At 39.1% G+C, this 27,970-nt stretch overlaps 1 protein-coding gene across 1 annotated transcript in view; it reads right to left on the reverse strand.

Annotated features, from left to right (window-relative positions):
* LOC138357549 (pregnancy zone protein-like) overlaps nucleotides 1-27,970 on the reverse strand; it is a 657,491-nt gene that overhangs the window by 535,912 nt on the left and 93,609 nt on the right. Inside the window, exon 6 of the mRNA XM_069314408.1 lies at nucleotides 11,572-11,668. Coding sequence (XP_069170509.1) covers nucleotides 11,572-11,668 — 97 coding nt within the window. The remainder of the gene's footprint in view (nucleotides 1-11,571; nucleotides 11,669-27,970) is intronic.

Here is a 27,970-nt window from a genome sequence, read left to right on the forward strand (position 1 = left end):
TATGATGAAAATAATTTCCGAGACTTAGAAGTTTGTTAAAGTTCTTATGGGAGAAATTCAAATTCGTGTTTATGAGCCAGGGTTTTCAGGTAAATTTTATCAGTCACAGATTTTAGAAGTTGTTAAAAGTTTATATAATGAAAATAATGTCATACGAGTTTGTTAAAGTTCTTATGATGAAAATAATGTCATACGATTATGTCCCTCCCCCCCTTACCTCACAATCTGTGGCCCGCCTGTGTTTACTTTAGACCGTCAGCCAGACGCCGCATGTAGGTTGCCTCTTATCTTATCTTATCTTCTCCATAATATCTGTACCATCCCTCTCTCTCTCTCTCTCTCTCTCTCTCTCTCTCTCTCTCTCTCTCTCTCTCTCTCTCTCTCTCTCTCTCTCTCTCTCTCTCTCTCTCTCTCTCTCTCTTCCTATTTCCTTACAGTTATTTTCAGAGTTTCAAATAATCATAGAAGTTTATTTATATGTTTATGACCGAATTTGTAAAAAAAGACCATTTTCAGAAAATATTGTCTTAGATATTTTGTTAAGGAAAACAGACAACTTAGCCATAACATTTAGTTTTATATCCATTTACGGCTATTTCACCTGTAAAGACCAAAATTGAACAGAGCCCAGTTATAGACAGAATTTCGTCAGAGACCATTTTATACCTAAAAATGAACAGAGTCCACTTTGTGAGCAAAATTAGTCAGAGACAGTTTTAAGCTCAAATTTCATCAGAGTCCAATTATCAACAGAAATTCGCCAGAGTCTACTTTGAGAGCAACATTCATCAGAGTCCAGTTCTTGATCGAAATTAATCAGAGTCCAATTGAAGACCCAAATTTGACATAGACCACATTTTCGCTACTAGCAGTCCAATCCCCCTGAAATTTTAAACAATCATATTTCAGTCGAAGTAAATAAGATCAAGTCAGTTACTGAGCTCCAGCTCTCGTCCCCCACCCTACTCCACCCTCAAGTCTTTGTTCATATCCTATCAATTCCCCTGAAATTTTTACCCTCTGTATTTCAGACATAGTAAATATGATGTAAACAATTATAAAACTCTAGCTCTTGTCCTCCGTCCAAGTTCACTCCTGTAAATTCATTACTATCAGTCCAAATCCCCCTGAGATTTAAAAACACAACTATATTTTCAGACACAGTCAATAAAATCCAGTTCAGATATCAAGTTTCAACTCGTGTCCCCCAGCTTAGTTCATTTTGTTCAAGTTCTTTATTTTCCAACTAAATCACCCTGAGATTTAAGATCACCTTATTTCTAACGTAGTAAAATTAATCTGGACATTAACCAAGCTCCATTTCCTCTGTCTTAGATCATCGAACATAAATATATCTGATCAAGTCCCTCTCCAGCCTAACTCTTTATCAGAGTAGTCACAAAACCCCAAACTGTGTAATTATCTTTCTTCCCCAACGTATCCAAACCTTCAATAATCATCATACTGTATTTGCATATTTTCTCTATATTCAGCTGTGTTCTTCACATTTTTTCCATGTTTTCTGTGTTAATTCCATGTTCTACAAATGTTCACAGCATGCTCAGTTCAAATTTTTTTCTACCATTTTCCCCGTATGTTCACTATGTTCTTTGTCATGTTTTCATGTACATCATATGTTCTCTGTATAACTTTTATACTCAATATTCATGTTCTCAATGTTCTTAGCTTGTTCTTCACATGTTCAGTGTTCATTCTTGTATTACCTATGTTCCTTATCATGTCTTCATATTCTCTATAAGTTCATATTCCCTGCATGTTCACTCTATTCATCAACTTTTTCTGACATGTTTTTCTGTGTTCACCGTATGTTCACTGTGTTCATTCCCCTACTTAACCTCAATTTTTTTTATGTTCTTTGTTTCTTTAAACCAATTTGTTTCTTCCATTCACTAACTAGTTCTTTGTCAAATAATATTATACTGCAATACAGTTCCCTCAACAATTTTAGTCATCAAGTTTTTATTTGCAAAACTATGTCAAAGTAATTCTCGAAGTCAACTTAATAGTTCTACCAACCCTGTTCTTAAACAAATCTACACTTTATTCAGTTCCAAATTTACAAAGACAAACCTTTCTTGTAACGTTCCTTAACTAAAAATCTTTCGCCAATCAACTAAAACATAGTCACTTTCGTCATTTCTCAACTAAACTTATTATCCGATCAACCAAAAAAATAGTCAGGATTAATCTCATTCAACACCGTTCTTAACTAAAACAACCTTTCTCTTAGCTAAAAATTGTCTAAGGAATCTTTCCAACACTGTTCATAACTAACTTTATCCATCGTCATTCAACTAAAAATAGTCTTGTTCATCATTTCGTAACAGCCATTATGTTTTCGTCAAGTAAGAAAAAATAACCAAAGATATCTTTCATCGCTGTTCTTAACTGACATTATACTTTGGGGAGCACAGAAAAAGTCATGTTCATCATGTTTGTTTCAACTAAAAGTATTCATCAGTCAACTAAAAAAAATAGTTACTTCATCATGTTTCCCTGTCATTTCTTAACTGAAATATCACTTCTCTCATCTGAAAAATAGTCATGTGTAGCCTCTTTCCAACACTGTTCTTAACTAAGGTATCCTTTCACTTCGCTAAAATAGTCATATTCATCATTATTCCTAACTAAAATTATGTGTCGATAAGTAAGAAATATAGTCAAAGATATCTATCATCGTCGTTCTTAACTGACATTTATACTTTATGGAGCACTAAAATAGTCACTGAAATCATATTTTTTTCTTGTCTTTCCTCAACTAAAATAGTCAAATGTAACTTTTCAACACTTTCGTAACTAAAATTATATGTCGCTAAGTAAGAAAAATAGTCAAATGTAACTTTTTTCAGCACTTTCGTAAAAATTATATGTCGTTAAGTAAGAAAAATAGTCAAAGGTGCTCTCCGTAACACCAAAGTTACTCTTCGAGAAATCAAAGACACTCCTCAATACATCAAGGACTTACTCAAAGACATCCTTTGAGACATCAAAAACATCCTTTAAGACTTCAAAGACACCTCTCAAGGCATCAAAGACACTCTCAAACACACCAAAAGGCACTCTTCGAGATATCAAAGTTATTCTTCGAAACATAAAAGTTGCTCTGTAAGATATCTTCGTTCATCAAACTTATTCTCAGAGATATCTAAAGTTATTCTCAGAACAATCAAAAGTTATTCTAAGACAACAAAAGTTATTCTCAGAGCTACCCAAAGCTATTCTCAGAGTCATCAAAGCTATTCTCAGAGTCATCAAAGTTGTTCCAAAAGACGTTAAAAATTAATCTCAGTCATCAAACTTGTTCTCAAAGTCATCAAAGTTAATCTTAGAGTTATCAAAGGTATTCTCTAACTCACTTTTGTTCATCAAAGTTTATCTCAGAGTTAACAAAGGTAATCTCTAACTCACTCTCGTTCATCAAAGACATTCTCAAAGTCATCAAAGTTATTCTTTAAGTCACCTTCGTTCATTAGACAAACTTTCCAATCCATATTCGTTGACCAAAGTTATTCTCAGAGTCATCAAAGTGATCTCTAATTCACCTTCGTTCTCCAAAAGTTGTTCTGTAAGACACCTTCGTTCATCAAAGAAACTCTCCTTCTTCCATCATGTTATTCTTTAAGACATCTTCAGTCATAAAATTTCTCTCCAAAATGTAACTAGTTCAGCTTTTCATACCAAATATGCACTTCTGTTAAAATATATTTTCTTAGTCACTTTACCCTAAAACTGTTCTCTGAACTACACTCTTCAAACCTACGTAACCTATCCTCTCCACCCCAATGTTACTTACCTAACTTAACCTGCATAACCTAACTTTACCTATCCTAACATAACTTACCTTACCTTACCTATCTTACCTAACTTTACCTATCCTAACTTAACTTACCTAACTTTACTTATCTTACCTAACTTAACCTAACTTTACCTATCCTAACATAACTTACCTTACCTTACCTATCTTACCTAACTTTACCTATCCTAACATAACTTACCTTACCTTACCTATCTTACCTAACTTTACCTATCCTAACATAACTTACCTTACCTTACCTATCATACCTAACTTACCTAACCTAACCTAACTTATCCTGCTTAACCTAACTTACCTACATTTACCTAACTTATCCTGCTTAACCTAACTTACCTACATTTACCTAACTTAACCTGCTTAACCTAACTTTACCTATCCTAACTTAACTTACCTAACTTATCCTGCTTAACCTAACTTACCTACATTTACCTAACTTAACCAGCTTAACCTAACTTTACCTACCCTAACTTAACTTACCTAACTTAACCTAACTTATCCTGCTTAACCTAACTTACCTACATTACCTAACTTAACCTGCTTAACCTAACTTACATAATTTAACCTAACTTATGCTGCTTAACCTAACTTACCTTACCTTACCTAACTTAACCTGCTTAACCTATCTTGCATAACTTAACCTAACTTAACTTACGTAACTTATCTTACCTATCCTAACCTAACCTAACTTGCTTTACCTAACTTAATCTTACATTCCCAAACTGATGTATCCTAACTTATCTAGTCCAACCAGACATGATCTAACTTACATAATTATTCCTGCTTGTCTTTTGTGTTTCGTCAATCATTGTCTCATTCATTTACTCATTTCAAGGGTTAATTTCTCAAATGGACATTTTTGCATTTCAAGTGTTATTTGATTAAGATTGGGTGTTTAACCATTTCAAAGGATTTTTATTATATATGGGAATTTAGTCGTTTCAAGGGCTAATTTCTCAAATGGTCATTTTTGCAGATCAAGGGTTATTTGTTAAAGTTCATCAAGTTGCTCATAAGTTGTATTTATTATGTTTGTTATAATTTATTCTTATTCCCCAACCCCTTAACCTAACCTCTTGTAATCTTAGTGTATTTAGCAGGTTCTATCATATGTTCGTATTCCCCAACCCTTTAACCTAACCTTTCAGATGTAGTTTATTGTGTTTTTGACGTATTTGTTGAATATATTATCCTTTTTCATAACCTTTCAGATGTAGTTTTGTTTCTCCTTTGTATATTTTTACCCAAACCCACCATCCCACATAACCTTCTTTCCTTCTTTTACTTTGTTTCTCCTACTCCTTCTAACACCCCCTTTCTATCTCTCTCCCTTATTCTTTCTCTTCCTCCCCCTCTCTCTCACTCATTTGCTCAAATGCTCTCTTGTTTCTCAAATTCAAATCTTAATGCTCCCATTCTCTCACCCTCACTCTCATTCACTTAGGTTTTCTTTTTTCTCAAATTCAAGTCTTAGTGCTCCCATGCTCTTCCTCCCCCCCACCCCCTCTCTTACTCTTTTCTCCTCTTTTTATGCTCTCAGTCCCTTGCTCTCTTGTTTTTCTCAATTTCAAGTCTTAGTAGATCTGATTCTTTACTATTGTAATTTTATTATTACTAAGATAAAGAATGAACCTATATGTGAAAACAAAGTAAAAGAAGGAAAGAAGGTTAAGTGGGATGGTGGGTTTGGGTAAAAATATACAAAGGAGAAACAAAACTACATCTGAAAGATTATGAAAAAGGATAATATATTCAACAAATACGTCAAAAACACAATAAACTACATCTGAAAGGTTAGGTTAAAGGGTTGGGGAATAAGAACATGATAGAACCTACTAAATACACTAAGATTACAAGAGGTTAGGTTAAGGGGTTGGGGAATAAGAATAAATTATAACAAACATAATAAATACAACTTATGAGCAACTTGATGAACTTTTACAAATAACCCTTGATCTGCAAAAATGACCATTTGAGAAATTAGCCCTTGAAACGACTAAATTCCCATATATAACAAAAATCCTTTGAAATGGTTAAACACCCAATCTTAATCAAATAACACTTGAAATGCAAAAATGTCCATTTGAGAAATTAACCCTTGAAATGAGTAAATGAATATGAGACAATGATTGACGAAACACAAAAGACAAGCAGGAATAATTATGTAAGTTAGATCATGTCTGGTTGGACTAGATAAGTTAGGATACATCAGTTTGGGAATGTAAGATTAAGTTAGGTAAAGCAAGTTAGGTTAGGTTAGGATAGGTAAGATAAGTTTTGTAAGTTAAGTTAGGTTAAGTTATGTAAGTTAGGTTAAGCAGGTTAAGTTAGGTAAGGTAAGGTAAGTTAGGTTAAGCAGCATAAGTTAGGTTAAATTATGTAAGTTAGGTTAAGCAGGTTAAGTTAGGTAATGTAGGTAAGTTAGGTTAAGCAGGATAAGTTAGGTTAAGTTAGGTAAGTTAAATTAGGGTAGGTAAAGTTAGGTTAAGCAGGATAAGTTAGGTATATGTAGGTAAGTTAGGTTAATCAGGTTAAGTTAGGTAAATGTAGGTAAGTTAGGTTAAGCAGGATAAGTTAGGTTAAGTCAGGTAAGTTAGGTAAGATAGGTAAGGTAAGGTAAGTTAAATTAAGCAGGGTAGGTTATGCAGGTTAAGTTAGGTAATGTAGGTAAGTTAGGTTAAGCAGGATAAGTTAGGTTAAGTTAGGTAAGTTAAATTAGGGTAGGTAAAGTTAGGTTAAGTTAGGTAAATGTAGGTAAGTTAGGTTAAGCAGGATAAGTTAGGCAAATGTAGGTAAGTTAGGTTAAGCAGGATAAGTTAGGTTAGGTTAGGTAAGTTAGGTATGATAGGTAAGGTAAGGCAAGTTATGTTAGGATAGGTAAAGTTAGGTAAGATAGGTAAGGTAAGGTAAGTTATGTTAGGATAGGTAAAGTTAGGTAAGATAGGTAAGGTAAGGTAAGTTATGTTAGGATAGGTAAAGTTAGGTTATGCAGGTTAAGTTAGGTAAGTAACATTGGGTGGAGACGATAGGTTACGTAGGTTTGAACAGTGTAGTTCAGAGAACAGTTTTAGGGTAAAGCGACTAAGAAAATATATTTTAACAGAAGTGCAGGTTTGGTATGAAAAGCTGAACTAGTTACATTTTGGAGAGAAATTTTATGACTGAAGATGTCTTAAAGAATAACATGATGGAAGAAGGAGAGTTTCTTTGATGAACGAAGGTGTCTTAGAGAACAACTTTTGGAGAACGAAGGTGAATTAGAGATCACTTTGATGACTCTGAGAATAACTTTGGTCAACGAATATGGATTGGAAAGTTTCTCTAATGAACGAAGGTGACTTAAAGAATAACTTTGATGACTTTGAGAATGTCTTTGATGAACGAGAGTGAGTTAGAGATTACCTTTGTTAACTCTGAGATCAACTTTGATGAACAAAAGTGAGTTAGAGAATACCTTTGATAACTCTAAGATTAACTTTGATGACTTTGAGAACAAGTTTGATGACTGAGATTAATTTTTAACGTCTTTTGGAGCAACTTTGATGACTCTGAGAATAGCTTTGATGACTCTGAGAATAGCTTTGGGTAGCTCTGAGAATAACTTTTGTTGTCTTAGAATAACTTTTGATTGTTCTGAGAATAACTTTAGATATCTCTGAGAATAAGTTTGATGAACGAAGATATCTTACAGAGCAACTTTTATGTTTCGAAGAATAACTTTGATATCTCGAAGAGTGCCTTTTGGTGTGTTTGAGAGTGTCTTTGATGCCTTGAGAGGTGTCTTTGATGTCTTAAAGGATGTCTTTGATGTCTCAAAGGATGTTTTTGAGTGCAACTTTGGTGTCTTTGAGTAAGTCCTTGATGTATTGAAGAGTAACTTTGATGTCTCGAAGAGTAACTTTGGTGTTACGGAGAGCACCTTTGACTATTTTTCTTACTTAACGACATATAATTTTTACGAAAATGCTGAAAAAGTTACATTTGACTATTTTTCTTACTTAGCGACATATAATTTTAGTTACGAAATGACAAGGAAACATGATGAAGTAACTATTTTTTAGTTGACTGATGAATACTTTTAGTTAAGGAAAAAGACAAAACATGACGAGGGAGACTATTTTGTGCTCCCCGAAGTATAATGTCAGTTAAGAACAGCGATGAAAGATATCTTTGAGTATTTTTTCTTACTTGACAAAACATAATTTTAGTTAGGAACAATGATGATGAATATGACTTTTTCTGTTGATTGTTGGATAATTTTAGTTATGACATGACAATGAAACATGAAGAACACGGTTATTTTCTGATGACTAGGGAATAAGTGAAGTTATGAACAGTGTTGGAAAGATTCCTTTGACTATTTTTTGGTTGAATGGATAATAAGTTTAGTTGAGAAAAGAGGAAAGTGACTATGTTTTAGTTGATTGGTGAAAGATTTTTAGTTAAGAAGTTACAAGAAAGGTTTGTCTTTGTAAATTTGGAACTGAATAAAGTGTAGATTTGTTTAAGAACGGGGTTGGTGGAACTATTAAGTTTACTGCGAGAATTACTTTGACATAGTTTGCAAATAAAAACTGGGTAACTAAAATTGTTGAGGGAACTGTATTGCAGTATAATATTATTTGACAAAGAACTAGTTAGTGAATGGAAGAAACAAATTGGTTTAAAGAAACAAAGAACATAAAAAATTGAGGTTAAGTAGGGGAATGAACACAGTGAACATACGGTGAACACAGAAAACATGTAAGAAAAAGTTGATGAATAGAGTGAACATGCAGGGAATATGAACTTATAGAGAATATGAAGATATGATAAGAAACATAGGGAATACAAAGAATGATCAATGAACATGTGAAGAACAAGCTATGAACATTGAGAACATGAATATTGAGTATAAAAGTTATACAGAGAACATATGATGTACATGAAAAACATGACAAAGAACATAGTGAACATACGGTGAACACAGAAAACATGTAAGAAAAAGTTGATGAATAGAGTGATCATGCAGGGAATAAGAACTTATAGAGAATATGAAGACATGATAAGGAACATAGGGAATACAAAGAATGAACACTGACCATGTGAAGAACAAGCTAAGAACATTGAGAGCATGAATATTGAGTATAAAAGTTATACAGAGAACATATGATGTACATGAAAAACATGACAAAGAACATAGTGAATATACGGGGAAAACGGCAGAAAAACTTTGAACTGAGCATGCTGTGAACATTTGTAGAACATGGAATGAACACAGAAAACATGGAAAAAATGTGAAGAACACAGCTGAATATAGAGAAAATATGCAAATACAGTATGATGATTATTGAAGGTTTGGATACGTTGGGGAAGAAAGATAATTACACAGGTTGGGGTTTTGTGACTACTCTGGTAAAGAGTTAGGCTGGAGAGGGACTTGATCGGATATATTTATGTTCGATGATCTAAGACAGAGGAAATGGAGCTTGGTTAATGTCCAGATTAATTTTACTATGTTAGAAATAAGGTGATCTTAAATCTCAGGGTGATTTAGTTGGAAAATAAAGAACTTGTACAAAATGAACTAAGCTGGGGGACACTAGTTGAAACTTGATAACTGAACTGGTTTTTATTTACTATGTCTGAAAATGTAGTTGGGTGTTTAAATCTCAGGGGGATTTGGACTGATAGTAATGAATTTACAGGAGTGAACTTGGACGGAGGTCAAGAACTAGAGTTTTATAATTGTTTACATCATATTTACTATGTCTGAAATACAGAGGGTAAAAATTTCAGGGGAATTGATAGGATATTAACAAAGACTTGAGGGTGGAGTAGGGTGGGGGACGAGAGCTGGAGCTCAGTAACTGACTTGATCTTATTTACTACGACTGAAATATGACTGTTTAAAATTTCAGGGGGATTGGACTGCTAGTAGAGAAAATGTGGTCTCTGTCAAATTTGGGTCTTCAATTGGACTCTGATTAATTTCGATCAAGAAATGGTCTCTGATGATTTTTGCTCTCAAAGTAGACTCTGGCGAATTTGAGCATAAACTGGACCCTGACGAAAATTGAGTATAAAATGGACTCTGTCAAATTTTCACAGATTACAGGACTCTGATGAAATTTGAGCTTAAAACTGTCTCTGACTAATTTTGCTCACCAAGTGGACTCTGTTCATTTTTAGGTATAAAATGGTCTCTGACGAAATTCTGTCTATAACGGGGCTCTGTTCATTTTTGGTCTTTACAGGTGAAATAGCCGTAAATGGATATAAAACTAAATGTTATGGCTAAGTTGTCTGTTTTCCTTAACAAAACATCTAAGACAATATTCTCTGAAAATGGTCTTTTTTACAAATTCGGTCATAAACATATAAATAAACTTCTATGATTATTTGAAACTCTGAAAATAACTGTAAGGAAATAGGAAGAGAGAGAGAGAGAGAGAGAGAGAGAGAGAGAGAGAGAGAGAGAGAGAGAGAGAGAGAGAGAGAGAGAGAGAGAGAGAGAGAGAGAAAGAGAGAGAGAGAGGGACGGTCCAGATATTATGGAGAAGATAAGATAAGATAAGAGGTAACCTGCATGCGGCGTCTGGCTGACGGTCTAAAGTAAACACAGGTGGGCCACAGAGTGTGAGGTAAGGGGGGGAGGGACATTATCGTATGACATTATTTTCATTATAAGAACTTTTAACTACTTCTAAAATCTGTGACTGACAAAATTTACCTGAAAACCCTGGCTCATAAACACGAATTTGAATTTCTCCCATAAGAACTTTAACAAACTTCTAAGTCTCGGAAATTATTTTCATTATAAGAACTTTAACAACTTCTAAAATCTGTGTCGGACAAAATTTACCTGAAAAACCCTGGCTCACACGCGGGATATTGGAACCTGAAAAGCATGGCTCACACGCGTGATTTTGGACCTGAAAACCATGGCTCACACGCGTGATTTTTTCCCTAGGACCTGAAAACCATTACTCACACAGATAATTTTTTCACCCTTGGACCTTAAAACCCTGGCTCACACAGAACATTTTTTCCCCTTTGGACCTGAAAACCATGGCTCACACAGAACATTTTTTCCCGCAGAAAAAAAATGTTCTGTGCGTTGCCATCCCCACTACTCACGGTAACACTGAGGTACTCACAGTAACACTGAGGTACTCACGGTAACACTGAGGTACTCACAGTAACACTGAGGTACTCACGGTAACACTGAGGTACTCACAGTAACACTGAGGTACTCACAGTAACACTGAGGTATTCACAGTAACACTGAGGTACTCACAGTAACACTGAGGTACTCACCGTAACACTGAGGTACTCACAGTAACACTGAGGTACTCACAGTAACACTGAGGTACTCACCGTAACACTGAGGTACTCACCGTAACACTGAGGTACTCACAGTAACACTGAGGTACTCACAGTAACACTGAGGTACTCACAGTAACACTGAGGTACTCACGGTAACACTGAGGTACTCACAGTAACACTGAGGTACTCACAGTAACACTGAGGTACTCACGGTAACACTGAGGTACTCACAGTAACACTGAGGTACTCACCGTAACACTGAGGTACTCACAGTAACACTGAGGTACTCACAGTAACATTGAGGTACTCAGCGTGACACTGAGGTACTCACAGTAACACTGAGGTACTCACAGTAACACTGAGGTACTCACGGTAACACTGAGGTACTCACAGTAACACTGAGGTACTCACCGTAACACTGAGGTACTCACCGTAACGTTGTTGGTGACGTCCACCTTGCACTTCCTTCTGTGGTTGGTGTCCAGAGTCAGTGACAGGTTGCCCTTAACCGGTTGTCCGAAGGTGTAGCTGTAAACAACCATGACAGGTTAGACACGCACCAGGAGGCTCTCACGGACACGTGCACAACAGTAAACAGTCACGCACCAGGAGGCTCTCACGAACACGTGCACAACAGTAAACAGACACGCACCAGGAGGCTCTCACGGACACGTGCACAACAGTAAACAGACACGCACCAGGAGGCTCTCACGAACACGTGCACAACAGTAAACAAACACGCACCACGAGGCTCTCACGAACACGTGCACAACAGTAAACAGACACGCACCAGGAGGCTCTCACGGACACGTGCATAGCGTGATGTCGTTTTGCACAGACATCAGTGACCACCATTAGTGCACTACACACATTTCTACCATTTATATATATCCTTCAGTATATTCCCTGCAATATACATATACCCAGCAATATATACCTTGCAATATATACCCTGCAATATAGGGTACATACCCTGCACAATATACGTTGCAATAAATATCCTGCAATATATACCCTGCAATATATACCCTGCAATAAATACCCTGCAATATATACTCTGCAATATATACCCTGCAATAAAGGGTACATACCCTGCAAGAAATACCTTGCAATATATAAACCCTTCAAAAGATTCCCTGCAATATATACCCTGCAATATATACTTTGCAATATATATACGCATCAATATATACATTGCAATATATATATATATATATATATATATATATATTAGTATATTTTGGTAGCAGTCTTTCCTGTAGACATATATTATTAAATATGACCGAAAAAGTAAGATTAATAATTCTAACACGAATTTTCTCAATCTTTCGTACATTACGCTTCACTGTTGGAGGTAAATCAAAAATCACTTCTCCAAAATTCATTTTTATTTCTAGTCTGACGTGACACGGGCGCGTTTCGTAAAACTTATTACATTTTCAAAGACTTCACAAATACACAACTGATTAGAACTTGCGTTTCCCTGATTTTATATCTACAGTTGAGTGAGGTGGGAAGGGTGATGTGGCATTACATTTGAGTGAGGTGGGAAGGGTGATGTGGCATTAACACAAGACAGAACACTAGGGGATATTAATAGGGTATTAAAAGTATCAACACAAGACAGAACAGAAACAATGGGTATTGAATAGAAGTGTTTGTAGAAAGCCTATTGGTCCATATTTCTTGATGCTTCTATATTGGAGCGGAGTCTTGAGGTGGGTAGAATATAGTTGTGCAATAATTGGCTGTTGATTGCTGGTGTTGACTTCTTGATGTGTAGTGCCTCGCAAACGTCAAGCCGCCTGCTATCGCTGTATCTATCGATGATTTCTGTGTTGTTTACTAGGATTTCTCTGGCGATGGTTTGGTTATGGGAAGAGATTATATGTTCCTTAATGGAGCCCTGTTGTTTATGCATCGTTAAACGCCTAGAAAGAGATGTTGTTGTCTTGCCTATATACTGGGTTTTTTGGAGCTTACAGTCCCCAAGTGGGCATTTGAAGGCATAGACGACGTTAGTCTCTTTTAAAGCGTTCTGTTTTGTGTCTGGAGAGTTTCTCATGAGTAGGCTGGCCGTTTTTCTGGTTTTATAGTAAATCGTCAGTTGTATCCTCTGATTTTTGTCTTTAGGGATAACGTTTCTATTAACAATATCTTTCAGGACCCTTTCCTCTGTTTTATGAGCTGTGGAAAAGAAGTTCCTGTAAAATAGTCTAATAGGGGGTATAGGTGTTGTGTTAGTTGTCTCTTCGGAGGTTGCATGGCTTTTCACTTTCCTTCTTATGATGTCTTCGATGAAACCATTGGAGAAGCCGTTATTGACTAGGACCTGCCTTACCCTACAGAGTTCTTCGTCGACTTGCTTCCATTCTGAGCTGTGGCTGAGAGCACGGTCGACGTATGCGTTAACAACACTCCTCTTGTACCTGTCAGGGCAGTCGCTGTTGGCATTTAGGCACATTCCTATGTTTGTTTCCTTTGTGTAGACTGCAGTGTGGAAACCTCCGCCCTTTTCCATGATTGTTACATCTAGAAAAGGCAGCTTCCCATCCTTTTCCGTCTCGTAAGTGAAACGCAGCACGGAACTCTGCTCAAATGCCTCCTTCAGCTCCTGCAGATGTCTGACATCAGGTACCTGTGTAAAAATGTCGTCAACATACCTGCAGTATATGGCCGGTTTCAAGTTCATGTCGACTAAGACTTTTTGCTCGATGGTACCCATGTAGAAGTTTGCAAACAGGACACCTAGGGGAGAACCCATGGCGACCCCATCTACTTGCTTATACATGTGCCCATCCGGGCTCAAGAAGGGTGCCTCTTTAGTACAAGCTTGGAGTAGTTTCCTCAGAATACTTTCTGGCATGTCAAGAGGAGTACAGGCTGGATCACGATACACTCTGTCGGCTATCATTCCGATTGTCTCGTCCACAGGTACGTTGGTAAACAGCGATTCTACGTCCAACGAGGCTCTTATCCCTGTGGCCCGTGCGCCCCGCAGTAAGTCCACAAATTCCTTTGGAGACTTCAGGCTGAAGGCGCAAGGAACATAAGGAGTCAGCAGGCCGTTGAGTCGCTTCGCCAGTCTGTACGTGGGTGTGGGTATCTGGCTAATGATTGGCCGAAGTGGGTTTCCAGGCTTGTGCGTCTTGACATTTCCATACGCATATCCAGGTTTATATTCCCCAATGATCTTTGGCAGGTGGAGTCCGGATTTCTTGGCGTTCACAGTTTCGATCAGTTTGTTGACACTACAGCCGAATTAAAAGCAAAGGTCAACAAACTGATCGAAACTGTGAACGCCAAGAAATCCGGACTCCACCTGCCAAAGATCATTGGGGAATATAAACCTGGATATGCGTATGGAAATGTCAAGACGCACAAGCCTGGAAACCCACTTCGGCCAATCATTAGCCAGATACCCACACCCACGTACAGACTGGCGAAGCGACTCAACGGCCTGCTGACTCCTTATGTTCCTTGCGCCTTCAGCCTGAAGTCTCCAAACGAATTTGTGGACTTACTGCGGGGCGCACGGGCCACAGGGATAAGAGCCTCGTTGGACGTAGAATCGCTGTTTACCAACGTACCTGTGGACGAGGCAATCGGAATGATAGCCGACAGAGTGTATCGTGATCCAGCCTGTACTCCTCTTGACATGCCAGAAAGTATTCTGAGGAAACTACTCCAAGCTTGTACTAAAGAGGCACCCTTCTTGAGCCCGGATGGGCACATGTATAAGCAAGTAGATGGGGTCGCCATGGGTTCTCCCCTAGGTGTCCTGTTTGCAAACTTCTACATGGGTACCATCGAGCAAAAAGTCTTAGTCGACATGAACTTGAAACCGGCCATATACTGCAGGTATGTTGACGACATTTTTACACAGGTACCTGATGTCAGACATCTGCAGGAGCTGAAGGAGGCATTTGAGCAGAGTTCCGTGCTGCGTTTCACTTACGAGACGGAAAAGGATGGGAAGCTGCCTTTTCTAGATGTAACAATCATGGAAAAGGGCGGAGGTTTCCACACTGCAGTCTACACAAAGGAAACAAACATAGGAATGTGCCTAAATGCCAACAGCGACTGCCCTGACAGGTACAAGAGGAGTGTTGTTAACGCATACGTCGACCGTGCTCTCAGCCACAGCTCAGAATGGAAGCAAGTCGACGAAGAACTCTGTAGGGTAAGGCAGGTCCTAGTCAATAACGGCTTCTCCAATGGTTTCATCGAAGACATCATAAGAAGGAAAGTGAAAAGCCATGCAACCTCCGAAGAGACAACTAACACAACACCTATACCCCCTATTAGACTATTTTACAGGAACTTCTTTTCCACAGCTCATAAAACAGAGGAAAGGGTCCTGAAAGATATTGTTAATAGAAACGTTATCCCTAAAGACAAAAATCAGAGGATACAACTGACGATTTACTATAAAACCAGAAAAACGGCCAGCCTACTCATGAGAAACTCTCCAGACACAAAACAGAACGCTTTAAAAGAGACTAACGTCGTCTATGCCTTCAAATGCCCACTTGGGGACTGTAAGCTCCAAAAAACCCAGTATATAGGCAAGACAACAACATCTCTTTCTAGGCGTTTAACGATGCATAAACAACAGGGCTCCATTAAGGAACATATAATCTCTTCCCATAACCAAACCATCGCCAGAGAAATCCTAGTAAACAACACAGAAATCATCGATAGATACAGCGATAGCAGGCGGCTTGACGTTTGCGAGGCACTACACATCAAGAAGTCAACACCAGCAATCAACAGCCAATTATTGCACAACTATATTCTACCCACCTCAAGACTCCGCTCCAATATAGAAGCATCAAGAAATATGGACCAATAGGCTTTCTACAAACACTTCTATTCAATACCCATTGTTTCTGTTCTGTCTTGTGTTGATACTTTTAATACCCTATTAATATCCCCAAGTGTTCTGTCTTGTGTTAATGCCACATCACCCTTCCCACCTCACTCAAATGTAATGCCACATCACCCTTCCCACCTCACTCAAATGTAGATATAAAATCAGGGAAACGCAAGTTCTAATCAGTTGTGTATTTGTGAAGTCTTTGAAAATGTAATAAGTTTTACGAAACGCGCCCGTGTTGCGTCAGACTAGAAATAAAAATGAATTTTGGAGAAGTGATTTTTGATTTACCTCCAACAGTGAAGCGTAATGTACGAAAGATTGAGAAAATTCGTGTTAGAATTATTAATCTTACTTTTTCGGTCATATTTAATAATATATATATATATATATATATATATATATATATATATATATATATATATATATATATATATATATATATATATATATATATATATATATATATATATATATATATATATATATATATATATATATATATTATTAAATATGACCGAAAAAGTAAGATTAATAATTCTAACACGAATTTTCTCAATCTTTCGTACATTACGCTTCACTGTTGGAGGTAAATCAAAAATCACTTCTCCAAAATTCATTTTTATTTTTAGTCTGACGCGACAAAACAGAACGCTTTAAAAGAGACTAACGTCGTCTATGCCTTCAAATGCCCACTTGGGGACTGTAAGCTCCAAAAAACCCAGTATATAGGCAAGACAACAACATCTCTTTCTAGGCGTTTAACGATGCATAAACAACAGGGCTCCATTAAGGAACATATAATCTCTTCCCATAACCAAACCATCGCCAGAGAAATCCTAGTAAACAACACAGAAATCATCGATAGATACAGCGATAGCAGACGGCTTGACGTTTGCGAGGCACTACACATCAAGAAGTCAACACCAGCAATCAACTGCCAATTATTGCACAACTATATTCTACCCACCTCAAGACTCCGCTCCAATACAGAAGCATCAAGAAATATGGACCAATAGGCTTTCTACAAACACTTCTATTCAATACCCATTGTTTCTGTTCTGTCTTGTGTTGATACTTTTAATACCCTATTAATATCCCCTAGTGTTCTGTCTTGTGTTAATGCCACATCACCCTTCCCACCTCACTCAAATGTAATGCCACATCACCCTTCCCACCTCACTCAAATGTAGATATAAAATCAGGGAAACGCAAGTTCTAATCAGTTGTGTATTTGTGAAGTCTTTGAAAATGTAATAAGTTTTACGAAACGCGCCCGTGTCGCGTCAGACTAAAAATAAAAATGAATTTTGGAGAAGTGATTTTTGATTTACCTCCAACAGTGAAGCGTAATGTACGAAAGATTGAGAAAATTCGTGTTAGAATTATTAATCTTACTTTTTCGGTCATATTTAATAATATATGTCTACAGGAAAGACTGCTACCAAAATATACTAATATATATATATATATATATATATATATATATATATATATATATATATATATATATATATATATATATATATATATATATATATATATGTCGTACCTAGTAGCCAGAGCGCACTTCTCAGCCTACTATGCAAGGCCCGATTTGCCTAATAAGCCAAGTTTTCATGAATTAATGTTTATTCGACGACCTAACCTACCTAACCTAACCTAACCTAACTTTTTTGGCTACCTAACCTAACCTAACCTATAAAGATAGATTAGGTTAGGTTAGGTAGGGTTGGTTAAGTTCGGTCATATATCTACGTTAATTTTATCTCCAATAAAAAAAAGTTGACCTCGTACATAATGAAATGGGTAGCTTTATCATTTCATAAGAAAAAAAATCTAGAAAATATATTAATTCAGGAAAACTTGGCTTATTAGGCAAATCGGGCCTTGCATAGTAGGCTGAGAAGTGCGTTCTGGCTACTAGGTACGACATATATATATATATATATATATATATATATATATTGTGACGATAATCTCTTTCAAGAGAGATTGAGCCTGCTCTTCCCTACATCATTACGTCGTAAAGTACAAGATAATATATAAAAGATACGTCCACCTGTATCGCCAAACGTTTTGCCCAGGAAGCAAATCGTACCATGCACACCCCGACACCTGTTACAGTCGCCGTAACCAGCAAACTGCTTATCCTCCGCCTGCCTGTTGCTGATTGGCTGGTGTCTCGCCGCACCTACACTCACCACCACCGAGAGTCGACGTCTGGGAAGCAGCACGCCGTACACGTCAGAATATCTTTGTGCTCCTTGGAGTTGACATCTCTCGCTAGTAGACAAAGCCTTGGCTTTCGTGTACTAAGGGAGGTGGCAGCTTGAAGCCAGTATTCCAGCACCGCACATATTAATTTATATTGCCATCACTATTTTTGCATTCTGGTCTTGGAGTAACTTTTCATTGCCAGTTATTATTCATGTTATTTTGTTTGTTGACCAGTGTTGAATTTTATGAGATTGCCTTTATTCATATCTTGTTTTCTAGAGTAATTAAAATTTCATTGTTTATATACTTGTGTTTTGTGTGTCTTCCCATGACCTTACCACAGACGAAAGGACAAACTTTTCTCTTTTTTTTTGTGATGTGACGAGGCCCTGCCCCAGCTTTTGAAACAGCCGAACACCAACGCTTTACCGTCACATTACGTGGGGGCCTGTCCGGGAGCTTCTCTCAGGTACTGGTGCCAAATTGTAAATTTGTGGTAAGCGTATTTGGCTTTGGTAAAGTAGCTTTTCACTATTTTCAATACTCTATTTTATTTTCATATGGTGCTGTGTGTATTGTGCATTCCGAGAGTAAAATATGGTGAAGGTGAGACAACTTTTGATTACGTGGTGACTGTAGGCCTCAGTCATTCTCTTAATTGGTCATCTCTCCTTCCGTGTTATTACTCGTGTTTACCATCTTTTGTCCCTAGGATATTTCTCATATTTTCGGCAGATCATCATATTGGTACTGTGGTCTGTCCCCGGGTCAAGAGCACCTAATCTTCTGCAATCTGACAGTAGGAGGATAAAGAGGGCCATAGTTCCTCTAGCACGAACTTTAGTTGCTGAATTGGGACCTCAGCAGCAGTTCTCGTCACCACTTGACACCTTGCACCCCTACACGTCGGTCAGAGATGATGATATTTACATTGGTAGGGAATTAGCCTTCTTTTTCAGAGCACAAAAGTTCGCTAATTCTGTAAGTATCATATTAATTACAGTGGGAAAAACTTGCTTATGTCCTATAGAGACTCGGCAAGGTATGCCTACATTCTTGGACTACCTATTTCACTTTTGAGGCAATTAACTGTTTCATTTGTTTTAGAAACTCAGTTTTGCTTGTTTAGTAGGATTTTCTTGCCCTTATCCTCTTACATTGAGTACCGGGTACAAGATTTCCTGCGACCTTGATTTATTAATAATTTATCATCTTGAAATTAACATTAATTGCTAACGATTCCACAGGATAGGTACCAGTTGCCACGTTGTCCTGTTTCTGACATTCACCATATCACAGCAGTATATTCGTTGTGCGTTTATTTGCTAATTTCACCATGTTTCGTCTCCAAGCTTTCCGTACAGATCCAGCAGGTGAAATAGGGACTTTAAGTCGTGCCAAGAGGACTGAATTACAAACTCTTGCACATGAGTATCAACTAGAAGTTCCCTACCAAGCCAACAAAAATGAAATACATAACCTGTTACTGGATCATCTCTTAGAGGAAGGTAAGATAGACTCTGAAACTCACGAAACTTACTTTATTGCAGATAAAACTGATTTGGCATCGATGAAACTCAAACTAGAGCTGGCCAAGATCGAACGCGAACAGCAAAGGGAAGCAGCTGCCATGCAAAGAGAAGCCCTCGAGCAACAAAAGGAAGCAGCTGCCATACGAAAGGAAGAAAAGGAACGAGAAGCTGCCTTGAGGAAACAAGAACAAGAACGTGAGATTGCAATACTCCGTGAGCGGGAACGAATACAGCTTGAAACAAAACAACGCCAATTGGAGATGCAACGCGAACATGACAAACAACAAGCAACTCTGGCTATGGAATGTCGTCAACGAGAATTCGCGTTGGAAACTACACACCTCGCTCAACGCCAGCAAGATACCGCCAATCTTCCTGTCAGTTTCAATATATCACATGCAAGTAAGTTAATGCCACCATTCGTAGAAACAGAAGTTGATGTGTTTTTCACCGCCTTTGAAACCCTTGCTAATCAACTTAATTGGCCTGCCGACCAATGGGCCACCCTTCTCAGAGTACATCTTACAGGTAGAGCTGCAGCTACACTCAGTACTTTGGCGACTGAGAAAGACTACCAGACTCTGAAACAAGCAGTGTTGGACGCCTACCTTCTCTCCACTGAAAGTTATCGAAGGAAATTCCGTGACCACCTGAAGGCAAGTACCACTACCTTTCTCGAATTTGCTAATACCAAAAGGAGATATTTTATGAAATGGCTGGAAGCAGCACATGTCTCTACTTTTGCAGAACTCGTCAACCTCATGCTAGTTGAAGAATTCTTGAGGCGTGTGCCGCCTCCTGTCCGCCTATATTTAGCAGATAAAGAAGAAACCGACTACCTAAAGTGTGCTAAGTCGGCTGACACTTACAGCCTCATCCATCGGCTGACACCAGGACCATCTTCCAGTAAGAAGTCGTGGTACAGTTACGAGAAAGTGAGTACCGAACAAGCTGGCTCGCAATTGTACTGTAAGTATTGTAGACTCTATGGACATACCATAGATAAATGTGGTAAGTCTCAATACAAAGGAAATACCGAATCACCTAAACCCAAATAGACTCCTCCTAAGTCCGGTAAGCCTGTGATGAATGTTGGTGTTCATGTTAATGATCTTTCTCTTTTCAGTAAACACCTGTATACTGGAACTGTCTCTACCAACGGCTCAAATCCGGTGGGACGTTTCAAACTGAAAATCTTGAGGGACACAGCGGCTCTTCAATCGATTATTTTGAAATCAGCTGTGCCCAATATCGCCTACACCAGAGAAACTGTCTTCATCACTGACCTCACTGCTACCACTCCTTATCCTCTCGCCAGAGTCCACCTGGATTGTCCCTTCGTGACCGGAGAAGTCCAAGTCGCCATCAGGGAAAAGCCTTTTCCCATGCCTGGAGTGCAACTTCTCCTGGGCAACGACTTGGCAGAAGACCTGCAACCGACCAACCTGATCGTCATGGACAAACCCCAGGTGTGTACCTCTGTAATGGATAATCCCATCTTTGAGTATGTTCCAACAAAGGTTCAAGAGTGATGAAGTTTCTCCTCCGGTTTTAGTGACCACCCGTGCAAAAGCTGCACGACCACAGCCAGCTGACTCTACTGCTACCGCTGTCCCTCAAGATCCTCAGAAACTACCCCCGAATTTGACCAAGTTGGAGTTCCGTAAGTTACAGAGGGAAGATCTTACCTTGACACCATTATTTTTCCAGGCTGAGACTCAACCTGACAGTATTCCTGGGTTCTTCCTAGAGAACGAGTTGCTCTACCGCAGATATAGACCCAGTAAACTGAAGGAGGAGGACGATTGGGCCAACGTCGAACAACTAGTGATTCCTGCCAGCCTGCGGCCCCTATTCTACACCTGGCCCACGGAGCACTCTCCCACTACGGATTTAACAAGACCTACCATGGAATCCGTCAAGACTACTACTGGCCAGGTATGGTAAATAGCGTCAAACAGTACGTCAAACAGTGTCATACATGTCAGATGGCAAGTAAACCGAACATCTCTATTCCCAGAGCACCACTGACTCCCATACAGGTGCCTGCGGAACCTTTACACAGACTTATTATAGACTGTGTTGGTCCTTTACCTCGGACCAGTTCAGGTAACGCCTATATCTTAACCATCCTGTGTCCTACTACCAGATTCCCCATAGCAGTTCCAGTAAAGAATATTACGGCTGCTACGGTTGTGAAACACTTATTGAAGATCTTCACCCAGTATGGATTTCCAAGGGAGGTTCAGAGCGACTGTGGCACCAACTTCACCAGTGATTTCTTCAAGAGGACACTGGAAGAGTTCAACATCAAACAGGTATTGTCCAGCCCCTATCATCCTGCTTCACAGGGTTCTCTTGAGCGTAGTCATCAGACTATTAAAGCACTCCTGAAGAAGTTTTGTAATGAAACCTCTAAGGATTGGGATAAGCAAATTGACCTGATAATGTGTATCTTTAGAAGTCTGCCCAATGAGTCCCTAGGAGTACCTCCTTATGAGATGCTCTACGGACGTAAGTGCCGTACTCCTCTCAAAGCTTTCAAAGACTCTCTACGTGATGCCACCTTCAGTGAGCATCAGAATGTGCCCCAGTTTCTTCAAAACCTACAACACATTCTAGAGAGGGTCCACAGTTTTGCCCAAGATAATCTATTGAAAGCACAGGAGAGGATGAAGACTCATTATGACCAGACCAGCAAAGTAAGGAAATTTAAACCGGGAGACTTCGTACTTGCTTATTTCCCTATCCCAGGTTCTCCTTTACAAAACAGGTTTTCAGGACCATACCGCATCAAGGAGTGCAGAAACAACCACAACTACGTTCTAGAGACTCCAGATAGGCGGCGGAAGACCCAGTTGTGCCACGTCAACCTCCTGAAGCTATATAACGGTACTCCTCCCACTGTCATGATATATTACTCTTCCTTTAAAGAGCCATACATCCACAGTGAGACCTTCCCTGCTTCTCCTCCCGAAAGCACTGACAAGGAGTCGGCGCTTTCCAATTCGGAAATCCTAACTGATCTTCCCAATTATTTTCAGGACAATCATAGTGCACCTCTCATCAAGATCTTCAAAGAACATCAGGAGTTGTTCTGAGATGATCCCCAAGAGTGTAATGTTACCCAGCACGACATCCAACTACTCCCTGACACCCTGCCTATTCGTCAACCCTTCTACCGAATCAGCCCTAGCAAGAAGGAAGTCATGCGTGCTGAGGTGCAGTACCTCTTGGATCATGGACTGGCTACACCTTGTGAGTCCCCCTGGGCCTCACCCTGTATCTTGGTGCCAAAACCCCAAGGTAAGGTGAGACTGTGTACGGATTACCGTAAATTTAATAATGTGACTGTCAAGGATGCATACCCCTTGCCAAGGATAGATGACATTCTTGACGACATTGGTAATGCCCAGTACTTGTCCCAAGTGGACTTGCTTAAGGGATATTACCAAGTGTGTCTAACAGAGCGAGCCAAAGAAATATCTGCCTTTATCACTCCCTTTGGACTTTTCAGATATGAACGCCTTCCTTTCGGACTATGTAATGCCCCGGCCACCTTTCAGAGAGCTGTCAACCGCGTCATCCAGGGCTTGGATAACACCTACGCCTATTTGGATGATATCGTCGTAGCATCCAACACCTGGAGCGAACATCTGCTCCAGCTGCAACGACTGTTCGCCAAGCTCCTGACAGCTGGCCTCACCATCAACCTGTGCAAGTCCACCTTTGCCAAAGGTAAAGTGCGTTATCTGGGTCATGTAATTGGGAGTGGAAGCCTAGCTCCGTTAGACACACACACTCAAGCCATCCAGCATTATCCACAGCCTACCACCAGGAAGCAGCTCCTGCGCTTCCTTGGTCTTGCCTCCTACTACCGTAGGTTTGTGAGAAATTTTAGTACAGTAGCCACACCATTAATCACTTTAACCAGTCCCAAGCAACGGTATAATTGGACCATGCAGCAAACCGTTGCTTTCGAACAACTCAAATTCCTCCTCTGTTCTAATCCCATTCTCGCCTTGCCAGATATCACCAAGCTTTTCGTCCTTCATGTCGACGCCAGTGGTACCGGCATCGGTGGTGCCCTGATGCAGCAACGAGGCGAGGAGGTTCTACCTGTCAGCTACTACAGCTACAAGTTGAAACCCCACCAGAGGAACTACAGCACTATTGAAAAGGAGCTACTCTCCATCGTCCTGAATCTCCAGCACTTTGCTCCATACCGACAAGGTGCTAGGTCTACCACCATCTTCTCAGACCACAATCCTCTCCGCTTCTTACATCAAGCCCAATTCCATAACCAACGTCTTCTACGATGGGCTTTATATCTGCAAGATTTCAACCTGGAGATCCGCTATATCAAGGGTTCTGACAACATCATAGCCGACGCCCTCTCCAGAGTCTATGAAGTAGAAGCAACTCCAACTATCACTCCACCACATGAAGACGTAACTTCTTCCAGAACCGCAGGTTTCGGGGGAGAGTTGTGACGATAATCTCTTTCAAGAGAGATTGAGCCTGCTCTTCCCTACATCATTATGTCGTAAAGTACAAGATACTATATAAAAGATACGTCCACCAGTATCGCCAAACATTTTGCCCAGGAAGCAAATCGTACCATGCACACCCCGACACCTGCTACAGCCGCCGTAACCAGCAAACTGCTTATCCTCCGCCTGCCTGTTGGTGATTGGCTGGTGTCTCGCCGCACCTGCACTCACCACCACCGAGAGTCGACGTCTGGGCAGCAGCACGCCGTACTCGTCAGAATATCTTTGTGCTCCTTGGAGTTGACATCTCTCGCTAGTAGACTAAGCCTTGGCTTTCGTGTACTAAGGGAGGTGGCAGCCTGAAGCCAGTATTCCAGCACCGCACATATTAATTTATATTAAAATCACTATTTTTGCATTCTGGTCTTAGAGTAACTTTTCATTGCCAGTTATTATTCATGTTATTTTGTTTGTTGACCAGTGTTGAATTTTATGAGATTGCCTTTATTCATGTCTTGTTTTCTAGAGTAATTAAAATTTCATTGTTTATATACTTGTGTTTTGTGTGTCTTCCCATTACCTTACCACAGACGAAAGGACAAACTTTTCTCTTTTCTTTTTTGTGATGTGACGAGGCCCTGCCCCCAGCTTTTGAAACAGCCGAACACCAACGCTTTACCGTCACAATATATATATATATATTATATATATATATATATATATATATATATATATATATATTATATATATATATATATATATATATATATATATATATATATATATATATATATGCAACAATGATCACAAAAAAAAAATATATATATATATATTTATAATATATATATATATATATATATATATAAAATATAAATATATATATATAAATATATATATATATATATATATATATATATATATATATATATATATATATATATATATATGTCGTACCTAGTAGCCAGAACGCACTTCTCAGCCTACTATGCAAGGCCCGATTTGCCTAATAAGCCAAGTTTTCATGAATTAATTGTTTTTCGACTACCTAACCTACCTAACCTAACCTAACCTAACTTTTTTGGCTACCGAACCTAACCTAACCTATAAAGATAGGTTAGGTTAGGTTAGGTAGGGTTGATTAGGTTCGGTCTTATATCTACGTTAATTTTAACTCTAATAACAAAAATTGACTTCATACATAATGAAATGGGTAGCTTTATCATTTCATAAGAAAAAAATTAGAGAAAATATATTAATTCAGGAAAACTTGGCTTATTAGGCAAATCGGGCCTTGCATAGTAGGCTGAGAAGTGCGTTCTGGCTACTAGGTACGACATATATATATATATATATATATATATATATATATATATATATATATATATATATATATATATATATATATATATATATATATATATTTATATATATATATATATATATATATATATATATATATATATATATATATATATATATATATAGTGTACACTTTATTATGCAAGGTTATACAGTTACATATCTGATTTAATACAAAAAATTAACATTAAGAGGACACAAAAAAAAATTTGCTTCCTAGAGGTTGTAGATTTCCTCGAACTCCTCCTACGCCTGGCAGAAACCGAGGATGCAGCGAGCATTCCCCCTCTGGATCGCGACACTGAGGCGCTGAAAGAGAAAACTTGCTGCTTTAGGGTCTCTTGTGGTGTCAATGAGCTTGGAACCAAGATCCTTAAACCTTCTTGCACTCTCTCCCCATGGGCTTAGGGTCTCAGACCCTATTGGAAGGAAGTTGAACTGATGATCTAATTGCCTGTACTTTGCTGACTTGTCTCTTTCTCTGCGTGTCGCCGCGGCTCCTGCTTGGCCGGCAGAGAGGTTGATGTATGTGGTTGCCAGGGTGGATACACAAGTATAGTCCCATGCCAACTGTCTGCCACCCTTCCACTGTCGCAGTGTGATTCCGTCTGGTCGGCCGGCAAAGCTAACAGAGTCACGGTTCAGTAGGTTGCGGGTCTCTCTCCGCTGGACACTGAGCAGAGGCAAGGCTTCTTTTAATGATGTCATGACTTCGTCGTGTCTAGTGTGCCAACCACACGATTTTCCACAGTGCAGGCCATGCAATCCATATTCGTCAGCATCTGCCTCGCCGCAAATACACCTATGAACAGTGTGAATAGGGGCAGCAAGACGGAGAGCGACTGCAATACGGAGCTCTTGCGGATTAAGACGTGTGCCTGTCGCAGACCTTGGGACTGCCAAAAGGAAGTCCCCTGCATGGGGAGCCTGCACAGCTGTGAGGCCTGCACGATCACTGGGGGTTGTTAGCGCCTCCAGCAAAGCTGTGGCTTCTGTGTCTTTGTCCCAACTGGATTGTTTCTTGGCTTTCGGCATGGCTGGTCTGAGTGCTGGGTCTGCCATGGCACCCCATTTCGTGTCGTATTCCGTGTAGTGGGGGTCCTGTATCCCCGCTACATCACTTAGGGTGTCAGGTAGAATTTCCTTAACCAGGTCATCTGATGCTGAGGAGGAAGATAGGAAGGCTGGGACAGCAATTTGGGTAGCAGTGTGGACACCCAAGCCACCGAGCCTAACAGGAAGAGTGGATTGTTTCCACTGGCATTCGTTGAGGGAGAGGTTAACAACTTTTTCCAGCATGGTCTTCAGTAAGAGGTTATACTCTTCAAGCTTTCGGCTGTCGTAAGATGGGGCGCACCTAAGAAAGTAGGTTAGCCTGGGAAGGGATAGGCAGTTGGTGAGGAGATAAAAAGCATCGTGGGCATCGATATCACCTATTCTGTCTTCCATCCTCCTAAGGTCTGCGATTTTCTTGTCAAGGATCTCCTCAATGGCGTTAGACCCGAGGGGAGCTCCAAGGAGGGTGCTGTTCTCGGCCCTAATGACATGGGCTCCAGGCAAGGCAGACCTTATTCTAGCTACGATGTCTGGGTTGGAAGAGACTACTTCACACTTGGAAGGGTTCAGGACAAGACCCAGGTTTACTTCTTGCTCTCTTATTTTCCTGATATCTGCCAAGAGATGGTCTACGGTGCCAGCTATAGTGCCATCATCCAAAAACCAGATGTTGAACTCGCTGGACAATCTTTCTGTGATTTCTTTTAAGGGGGCTTATTACGGGTTTCGTAAAAATTGTTCAATTTGTTTATAAATTTATTTATGAAATGGTTATAGAAAGAGCTGCAACTGGTCCAAGTTTCAGCATCACACCCTAAAAAGAAAAGGAGAAAAAAATACACAACGTATTATGCAATGAATTTTCAACACTTTCAAATAATTTCAGGGAACACATGTGTCAACTAAAATCATTTCTATAACACTCAGATATTAAACTAACACATAATAATAGATTGTATTGATCAGTTTTATCAAAAAACGTGTCTAGTGCAATAATATAAGTATTCAAAGTTACCCTTCCAAAAATATGCAATATATGATGTTTATAAATTTTTATAAAATCAACAAATGGATTTTGGACTAAAATGTCTCAATAGGTTTGTAGAAGCACAAACTCTACATATAAGGTGTAATTTGCATGTAAATTGATTAATAAATGAAAGCTGAGAAACGCCTTGAAGTTGTAAATTACTTTCCAGAGTAAAATAAAGATCCAAGTTCGGCCACCTGTAGCTGAGCTTGACTTCGACAGATTTCGTTCATAATTGGCACCCTTGCAGATAGGCATCCA

This window comes from Procambarus clarkii, chromosome 79 (assembly GCF_040958095.1).
Source record: "Procambarus clarkii isolate CNS0578487 chromosome 79, FALCON_Pclarkii_2.0, whole genome shotgun sequence".
Classification (NCBI taxonomy): domain Eukaryota; kingdom Metazoa; phylum Arthropoda; class Malacostraca; order Decapoda; family Cambaridae; genus Procambarus; species Procambarus clarkii.